Source organism: Barbatula barbatula (genome assembly GCF_947034865.1).
Source record: "Barbatula barbatula genome assembly, chromosome: 20".
In the NCBI taxonomy this organism is placed as follows: Eukaryota; Metazoa; Chordata; class Actinopteri; order Cypriniformes; family Nemacheilidae; genus Barbatula; species Barbatula barbatula.
The window spans coordinates 7,463,157-7,473,542 of NC_136783.1; the positions used below are offsets into that span (position 1 = coordinate 7,463,157).

A 10,386-nucleotide genomic window follows, 5' to 3' on the forward strand; every position below is an offset into this window, starting at 1 on the left:
CTAATGGGGTGAGTTTCATGCTTGTGACACATTCCTAGTGGGAGATATGAGGGGGTGCATTTTGTGGCAGACAGGCTTGCCGTGAAAAGCACCCCACTCTTAAATTTGCTCGTGTTCGCCCCACCATGAAATAATTATGAAAGTATGGTTATAGAACTTAAACAGTCTAATGGGGTGAGTTTCATGCTTGTGACACATTCCTAGTGGGAGATATGGGGGGGTGCATTTTGTGGAAAACAGGCTTGCCATGAAAAGCACCCCCCTCTTAAATTTGCTCGTGTTCGCCCCAGCATGAAATAATTATGAAAGTATGGTTATAGAACTTATACAGTCTAATGGGGAGAGTTTCATGCTTGTGACACATTCCTAGTGGGATATATGGGGGGGTGCATTTTGTGGCAAACAGGCTTGCCGTGAAAAGCACCCCCCTCTTAAATTTGCTCGTGTTCGCCCCAGCATGAAATAATTATGAAAGTATGGTTATAGAACTTATACAGTCTAATGGGGTGAGTTTCATGCTTGTGACACATTCCTATAGGGAGATAGGGATAATCAATTTTGTGGCAGACAGGCTTGCCGTGAAAAGCACCCCCCTCTTAAATTTGCTCGTGTTCGCCCCAGCATGAAATAATTATGAAAGTATGGTTATAGAACTTATACAGTCTAATGGGGTGAGTTTCATGCTTGTGACACATTCCTAGTGGGAGATATGAGGGGGTGCATTTTGTGGCAGACAGGCTTGCCGTGAAAAGCACCCCCCTCTTAAATTTGCTCGTGTTCGCCCCAGCATGAAATAATAATGAAAGTATGGTTATAGAACTTATACAGTCTAATGGGGTGAGTTTCATGCTTGTGACACATTCCTAGTGGGAGATATGGGGGGGTGCATTTTGTGGCAAACAGGCTTGCCTTGAAAAGCACCCCCCTCTTAAATTTGCTCGTGTTCGCCCCAGCATGAAATAATTATGAAAGTATGGTTATAGAACTTATACAGTCTAATGGGGTGAGTTTCATGCTTGTGACACGTTCCTATAGGGAGATAGGGATAATCAATTTTGTGGCAAACAGGCTTGCCGTAAAAAGCTCGTGTTCGCCCCAGCATGAAATAATTATGAAAGTATGGTTATAGAACTTATACAGTCTAATGGGGTGAGTTTCATGCTTGTGACACATTCCTAGTGGGAGATATGGGGGGGTGCATTTTGTGGCAGACAGGCTTGCCGTGAAAAGCCCCCCCCTCTTAAATTTGCTTGTGTTCGCCCCAGCATGAAATAATTATGAAAGTATGGTTATAGAACTTATACAGTCTAATGGGGTGAGTTTCATGCTTGTGACACGTTCCTATAGGGAGATAGGGATAATCAATTTTGTGGCAAACAGGCTTGCCGTGAAAAGCACCCCCCTCTTAAATTTGCTCGTGTTCGCCCCAGCATGAAATAATTATGAAAGTATGGTTATAGAACTTATACAGTCTAATGGGGTGAGTTTCATGCTTGTGACACGTTCCTATAGGGAGATAGGGATAATCAATTTTGTGGCAGACAGGCTTGCCGTGAAAAGCACCCCCCTCTTAAATTTGCTCGTGTTCGCCCCAGCATGAAATAATTATGAAAGTATGGTTATAGAACTTATACAGTCTAATGGGGTGAGTTTCATGCTTGTGACACATTCCTAGTGGGAGATATGGGGGGGTGCATTTTGTGGCAGACAGGCTTGCCTTGAAAAGCACCCCCCTCTTAAATTTGCTTGTGTTCGCCCCAGCATGAAATAATTATGAAAGTATGGTTATAGAACTTATACAGTCTAATGGGGTGAGTTTCATGCTTGTGACACGTTCCTATAGGGAGATAGGGATAATCAATTTTGTGGCAAACAGGCTTGCCGTAAAAAGCTCGTGTTCGCCCCAGCATGAAATAATTATGAAAGTATGGTTATAGAACTTATACAGTCTAATGGGGTGAGTTTCATGCTTGTGACACATTCCTAGTGGGAGATATGGGGGGGTGCATTTTGTGGCAGACAGGCTTGCCGTGAAAAGCCCCCCCCTCTTAAATTTGCTTGTGTTCGCCCCAGCATGAAATAATTATGAAAGTATGGTTATAGAACTTATACAGTCTAATGGGGTGAGTTTCATGCTTGTGACACGTTCCTATAGGGAGATAGGGATAATCAATTTTGTGGCAAACAGGCTTGCCGTGAAAAGCACCCCCCTCTTAAATTTGCTCGTGTTCGCCCCAGCATGAAATAATTATGAAAGTATGGTTATAGAACTTATACAGTCTAATGGGGTGAGTTTCATGCTTGTGACACGTTCCTATAGGGAGATAGGGATAATCAATTTTGTGGCAGACAGGCTTGCCGTGAAAAGCTTGTGTTCGCCCCAGCATGAAATAATTATGAAAGTATGGTTATAGAACTTATACAGTCTAATGGGGTGAGTTTCATGCTTGTGACACGTTCCTATAGGGAGATAGGGATAATCAATTTTGTGGCAGACAGGCTTGCCGTGAAAAGCACCCCCCTCTTAAATTTGCTTGTGTTCGCCCCAGCATGAAATAATTATGAAAGTATGGTTATAGAACTTATACAGTCTAATGGGGTGAGTTTCATGCTTGTGACACATTCCTAGTGGGAGATATGGGGGGGGTGCATTTTGTGGCAGACAGGCTTGCCGTGAAAAGCACCCCCCTCTTAAATTTGCTTGTGTTCGCCCCAGCATGAAATAATTATGAAAGTATGGTTATAGAACTTATACAGTCTAATGGGGTGAGTTTCATGCTTGTGACACGTTCCTATAGGGAGATAGGGATAATCAATTTTGTGGCAGACAGGCTTGCCGTGAAAAGCACCCCCTCTTAAATTTGCTCGTGTTCGCCCCAGCATGAAATAATTATGAAAGTATGGTTATAGAACTTATACAGTCTAATGGGGTGAGTTTCATGCTTGTGACACATTCCTAGTGGGAGATATGGGGGGGGGTGCATTTTGTGGCAGACAGGCTTGCCGTGAAAAGCACCCCCCTCTTAAATTTGCTTGTGTTCGCCCCAGCATGAAATAATTATGAAAGTATGGTTATAGAACTTATACAGTCTAATGGGGTGAGTTTCATGCTTGTGACACGTTCCTATAGGGAGATAGGGATAATCAATTTTGTGGCAGACAGGCTTGCCGTGAAAAGCACCCCCCTCTTAAATTTGCTTGTGTTCGCCCCAGCATGAAATAATTATGAAAGTATGGTTATAGAACTTATACAGTCTAATGGGGTGAGTTTCATGCTTGTGACACATTCCTAGTGGGAGATATGGGGGGGTGCATTTTGTGGCAGACAGGCTTGCCGTGAAAAGCACCCGCCTCTTAAATTTGCTCGTGTTCGCCCCAGCATGAAATAATTATGAAAGTATGGTTATAGAACTTATACAGTCTAATGGGGTGAGTTTCATGCTTGTGACACGTTCCTATAGGGAGATAGGGATAATCAATTTTGTGGCAGACAGGCTTGCCGTGAAAAGCACCCCCCTCTTAAATTTGCTTGTGTTCGCCCCAGCATGAAATAATTATGAAAGTATGGTTATAGAACTTATACAGTCTAATGGGGTGAGTTTCATGCTTGTGACACGTTCCTATAGGGAGATAGGGATAATCAATTTTGTGGCAGACAGGCTTGCCGTGAAAAGCACCCCCCTCTTAAATTTGCTCGTGTTCGCCCCAGCATGAAATAATTATGAATGTATGGTTATAGAACTTATACAGTCTAATGGGGTGAGTTTCATGCTTGTGACACATTCCTAGTGGGAGATATGGGGGGGGGGGGGTGCAGACTGGCTCATTTAAATTAGTTGATTTGTCCTGAAAAGCAGTAAACTTGCTCTGTGCACGTAAATTGTTACACAGTAAATGCCAGTTTTTACAAGCTTATGGGCAAAAAAAATTCTGCCAATTCTGGTCCTGATTTGTATGGCTTAATACAATTATAAAATAATTTTTAATTATAATTGCTTTATAAAATTATTAAATGCCTGATTGGTATTTATGAAACTATGCTACGCGTATGCAGTAACCGTTTTATAAAAGCAATTGCATTTTATAACTGCTTCGAGGGCCTTATTGCTGTAATTTAACACACTTAGGGCATCTAGTGGATTTAAACAGCACTGCAGTTTCCGCCTTTTATATTTAGAAGAATTTCAGCAAATGCGCGTTCCCGCGACTGAGGTGCCTTTCATGGCAGGCGTGCTTTTCTCGGCACAACACCTGTTGTCCTTTTAAGCTCCGGGTCTCCTCCGTGAGAGATGCGGGACCGGTGCGAGTACAGCTGATTGCCCTTATCACTCACGCCACCGGCCCCGCGTCACGGCTCTCGTTCTGCCTTCCTCACCACAGGGACAAAATAAAAAAACACATTAACACCAGATCCACCGAGGTGCATTTACGCGGGGTGAACCGATTGATCGGTGTAACGGTCACCAAATGGAGTGCCCTTGAGAACCACCAGAGGGCACTCCACATCAGACTATAATCACTCATTCACAAACTACATTTCCCATAACTCACTGCCCGGACTCATTATCACCGATTGCATTCACCTGTGTCTCATCACACTGTTAGTCTCAGTCTATTTATACCATGTTCACTCATTCACACACAGCAAAGGTTTGTTTGTGTTTCACTGCACTTCTGGATCTCACTTTCGTGTCTTGGAGCAGTTCATGACAATCAGATTGACCAATGTATTATTACTATGAATTCAACTACTATCTTGTACCCTGCAACAAACACTTACTAAATCTTTCTCAATCAAGTGCACTGATTTGAAGAGACGTGTCTTCAATAAATGTTTAATTTATGCCATTTTCTATATCACTTACTTCTTACTTCTATATCACATTACTTAATTGTTAGATTTTAAGAGATCAAGGTAAAAGGGGCAAAAAAAAACATTTAAAATTCCAAACATTGTGTCTTTTCATTGTGTCTTTACTATATTACTACGCTGCTATTTTATACTATTTATAATGCACTGCAGTGTTATTTGTTATACTGCTGAATCTGTTTTACTGTATTTATTTTTTATCTTTGAAACTGTGTAAATTGATTTGGTGGCTTTTTGCCCGATGTAAAACTTTATTTTTAAGATAATTTGTAACTATATTACTTTGGTTTCTTTGTTGGATGGTTCAAATAAAAACAATCTCAACATTGACAACTGGTTTTTATTCTTGACCTAGGCTGCTTCTTCACTTGCATGGTTCCATCTAGTGGATTCTCATGAATATTCTCAGTTAATACAGTTAAAAAACATTCATACACCAGATATAGTTTTTGATATTTTGTACTAATAGGTTCAGGACACTGTTGTCCATTTGTGGAGGTGAGGATAGCAAACTAAAGTGAACTGTGACATATTACCAAAACATTCTGCATACAGTGGACTACTGGTAAAACTGATAAACCATAATACCAAATTATTCAGACATTTTGACCTGATCATGTTTTTTTCATTAATTGCTAATGTGAGCTTTTTACACCACAGACTGGACAAAACGTAGCATTGTTTGGTTTTGTCTAAATTGATATTATCTTATTGTTTACAGAAATTTAAAATCTGACAGCTATTGTACGTAATTCATTACATACTTTTCTATAAAAGTTATCTGACATTATCAAGATGAATTCGTTCTGATACTTTATTAACATTTTCTAAACTTGAGCGAATTAACTGAGAAATGTTTAATGTTTCATTCTATCAGATTAAATCTGAAACACAATATGGTCAGAAGTGTGCATTTAATCTTTCAGGCAGAATTAGTTCTTGTTGCAATTTTCGGTAAATACATTTAGTTTATTTTTATTAATTTTATTAATAAAAATTAAAGTTATAACTTTGAATAGATTTTATAACTAATATATATTTATATGTGTGTCTGTGTTGTCATATCAATGGGGTACCTCCTTCATAGGGCAATCTGGCAGAAAAGGAAACCGGAAATACCACATTGCTATGTTAACACATTGCTCTCTCTCTCTCTCTCTCCCTCTCTCTCTCTTTCATTGACGCTGCATATAGGAATTTATAGTATGTTTAGTATTTGAACTGTGTTTCTCTCACCTTATCTTGGGTGTGTGGTTCTAGGTGATGGCCCCTGTGCGTGTGTCTGTGTATGTGGTGCGCGTGTTGTGTGTTTTGTGTGTGTTTGAATCTGTGCGTCTGTGTTGACTTGTATAACCTTATATGTTTTGCTTACAGTCAAAATGTTTTCTTGTACTGCTGCTTTGTATCAATATAAATGTAAAGCGCTATATCAATAAAGTTAAAATCTGACGTAAGATGAATGCAAACGCACCAGGGTCCTATAGAATCAAGCTGATTCAATATGAGCTGAATATCAGTTTAAAAACGCCTCGGTGGCACTTTACTAAGACACAAACCACTGTGAATTACATAATCTGTTTATAAAACAAAGCCAGAATTAAAAACAGATGCGTGTCATTGTTGAATAACCTCCTGAAATATTACTGATGACATGATGAGCTATCTGCTGTAACAGCCAAGGATCCCGCTGCTGCTATCTTAGTCACGTTGTCCTTTTAACTTACTTTTGCCCCATAGTAAACTAACTGTCTGCACTTACACCTGTCATTTTTGCATAATGTGAGTGCCTCTGCGCTAATAAGTTTGTCTTGTTTTCTTGACATCTGAGTTTGAAAGAGTCAGCCTCATGATAACCACAGATTATGAAGGTAATGAGAGTCTGCAATGAGTCAGGTGGTGAAGGGATGCCAAGAGTGCTTCTGACAATAGAGAACGGTATGAGGTGGCTTAAAAACATCCTGTTAAACGACTGAGGGATGATCCATCACAAATACGCTTTGTTAGCAATGTCACTGTTTTCACTGATTTCACATTTCTGTATATGTTAGTTTTCCAGATTTTCCACTTTAAACCATTTTTCAAGGGTTTGTGTTTTCAATTTATGTTATGGCTATCAACTTAAATGTGTTAATGTGCAATTCTTTCCTGAAAGCTTTCTATGCTGGTTGTAAGTCTCATTACTAGCACATCGCTAAGTGTTCGAATAGAATTTATAAACTTGGTAGCACAGGCAAAATGTAATACAGGCAGAAGAAGCCTGTTCAATGTGCCTTTTGTCCAGCAGTTCCACAATTTGTAATCTGCAGCTTTGTCTGCTTTAGTACAAGTGAATGTATTCTGTCTAATCTCTCAATACTGTATGAGGTCATATGGTCTACACGTTTAAGAAGTTTTGGCGTCACACTGCAGGATGTCTTTTAAAACAGGATTTATTTAAGAACTAAGATTTTCTAGGCCTGTGAAAACAGTTGTTGCAAAATTTGCCTACACGGACAGCTGAGGTCAATGGGGGATATGACGGGTTTCATAGTTTCAAATGCACTGCATTTGAAGAGCTTTGCAGGCTGTTACACTAAATTGTTCACTGTAAAAAGGTGAAAGGGAATTCATTTTTTCTTTGGTAAGGAGTGTTAGCGGATGTTTCTGGTTGATGATGAGAAGATCTTTATCAAGACCTCAACAACTTAGAGAGCAGCTTCTTCAGGCCATCGATGAGCAAAATAATGTGAGTGAAAGTGTTTTTATACTAAGTGCTGTTGGTGCATAAACATTAGCAGTAATAAATGCTACTCTAAGAATTCTCCATGTAGTTTTTTAACTAAATTAAAAGTTTGTTTCCAAAAAGAGATTTTTATTATTATTATTATTCATAATGTTTATGATGTTATCATGTTTTATTGTGTTTTATTGTGTAGGTTAGCTGTATTTTTTTGAGATATTTTGCCTTAAATCAAAACAAAACAACTGCAGTTTGATTAATATTGAATTGGAATGTTAAACAACGTTTAATCTCATCTTGGAATTAAACTCTTCAAATATAATTTTTACATATGTGATTTACATAGCTGCTTTTGCTCAAAGTACAATTTAGTTTCACATTTTGAAGAAAATGAGTTGTAGTAATTATTCATTCATGTATATTTAATGTTTTTAATGATTATAATATATACAAAATACTGCTTGGGTTTCACCGCGGTAATGTAATGTAATATTATTTGTATTATTAAGCATTTCTTAATTTGTCATTGCTAGTTTGTTGAGTATGTGTGCAGTTTAGTTTTAAGACATGCTCCCTGGGGTGTTTTGCAACAGATTTGTACTGAAATGAGTACAAAAGTATTTCATATTTGCATTTGTAATTATAGCCACCAGCCAGAAGCTGTGAGTGACTGTGCTGGTGACTGCTGCAGGTGCACATGTGAAATATCTCATCGTTGTGACTGCTTTCAGTAGGCCTACGGTACTTTGTAATGTCACTAACTTTAGTTTGTGTGCAGATTCAAAATGCTTCAGCAGTATTGGATGTAATATGCTGCCTGGAAAAATACCCAATGACTAAAGAGGCTCTGATGGTAAGACACTGACTAAACTGCACACCACAATTCTGTATTGAGAAAAACACAAGAAACCCACACAATGAGAACAACAGCTAACATGCAGACCGTTTCAAGTACTGCAAGTTTCTAAATACTTGTTCCTGAATACATGTTGAATGAACGAATGAATCACTACACGGCCAGCCAGGGTCACAAAATAAGCACTACATTTGTTTTCATATATCTAGCATTAACAGTATCGATTGAAGAAAACAAAAGTATTCAAACGTATTTTTACCTTCTAACGGTAAACAGTATATTTTTCGTTTCAGGAAACCAGGCTCGGAAAGTTGATCAATGATGTGAGAAAAAAGAGTAGGGATGAAGATGTTGTTAAACGTCTAAAAAGACTTGTGCGAAGTTGGCAGACGCTGATCGGAGCCACAGAAAATGAGCTCTCGTGCTCTACAGACGCAGCACATTCGATACGTGGCAAATTAATTTCTAGATCAACTCAAACCTTTGGGACTGCGGACCAAAGGGCTGAAAGGTGCTACGGCTCTGCTTCTGGAAAATCCACCAATCATTTCAGACGAAGCAAAATCCCCATCCGTGCAATCAACCCGTATTCTTCATCCCTCGTATCTACTACACAGCCTTATGCCTCCGTGAATGTGAGATCTCTGTCAAACCAGCCTCCCCAAGACCACCAAAATGTCTTCTACCCGCAGAAGTCCAAAAGTTTCAGTCAAAAGAACCTGGTGACCGGGGAACCGGCACTGTCCACCAGCGCTGTTCCTCGCGTGCCTTCACATTCTTCTGTTCAGGAATCGCACACGAAGGGAGAACAAGTGTCAGACTTCATGAACAACCACAGCGAAATACTCAAAAACACTTTGAAGAAAGTGAACCTGTTCTCACCCACTGAGGTTTCTAACGGAGTTAAAGAGCCAACTGTGAGAACCTTTGAGAAGGAAACAATAAAGAACCAGCACGGCACCTCAAACGACAAACACAATGAACATCACATACAGGACAATAACAAACCTGTAAAACTGAACGGAAGCAATTTAGCATTTGATCATCATATCAAATTGATTTCATGTGGAACATCCGACCCACCTGAAGACGGTCAGAGAACAGCAGAAAGTGCAGCTCAAGGATCTGAGGAGCCCCAGGAGACAAATTCAAGCGAGCCGTCCCAAAGAAAAATGATTGAGCCTGACACCATCTTTCAGAATAGCTTGACCATAGAAAGTCAAACTTTAGGGATGAATTTAAATGTAGCTGAGAATTTAAAGAAAGGGGATGATGGTGTCAGTGAAGAGTGTAGAGAAGCAGATGTGTTTATCCCAGATTTCTGCATGACGGAGCTCCCAGGGATCAGCCGAGACCTAACCGAGAATGATCTTTACAGATTACATCATGACCAATGGCATGGAGTGAACGGATGTTATGATAAGAGAAATAACTGGTATGACTGGACACAGTCCTTTACACTGGATTCATACGCGAGTCCACTGAAGATCTCGCCTTATGTTTGCATAGATTACAGACTGTAGGGGTTTGAAAGACAAAATTATATTTACACACATTACATGTCTACAGATCTAGTTTTCTCTTGTTTGACATGCGTGTACTTTTAATTATGACGTGTTGGTTTCTGTAACAAATTGTCTTTCTGTATGAAATAATAACATATTGTAAACTAAATCTTTTTTTTCAATTATGACTTAATAAATAAAGAACAAATAAAGACTTCATGATATTTGTTTCTCGACTCGTTGTTAGTAAATCAAAGTGCAGTTCTTCATTATGTCCTGCAGATGGCAGACTGTACTCAGCTGAAAATAGACTAAATGTTTGGATTATCCTACTTGCATACAAATCCAACTTCGAATGTAATACTTTAATTTTCTAATATATATATATATATATATATATATATTCTTTTTAATGTATCTATATTCTGTAATTGAA

The 10,386-nt window shown here is 39.0% G+C and overlaps 1 protein-coding gene across 1 annotated transcript; it reads left to right on the forward strand.

Annotated features, from left to right (window-relative positions):
* The first annotated feature begins 7,396 nt into the window (after positions 1 to 7,396).
* Positions 7,397 to 10,169, forward strand: LOC306909709 (mediator of RNA polymerase II transcription subunit 26). The gene is made up of 3 exons (XM_079483705.1): positions 7,397 to 7,595; positions 8,368 to 8,442; positions 8,739 to 10,169. The coding sequence occupies exons 1-3, from the start codon at positions 7,521 to 7,523 to the stop codon at positions 9,966 to 9,968; spliced, it is 1,380 nt and encodes a 459-aa protein (XP_079339831.1). The 5' UTR covers positions 7,397 to 7,520; the 3' UTR covers positions 9,969 to 10,169.
* Positions 10,170 to 10,386: the final 217 nt, after the last annotated feature.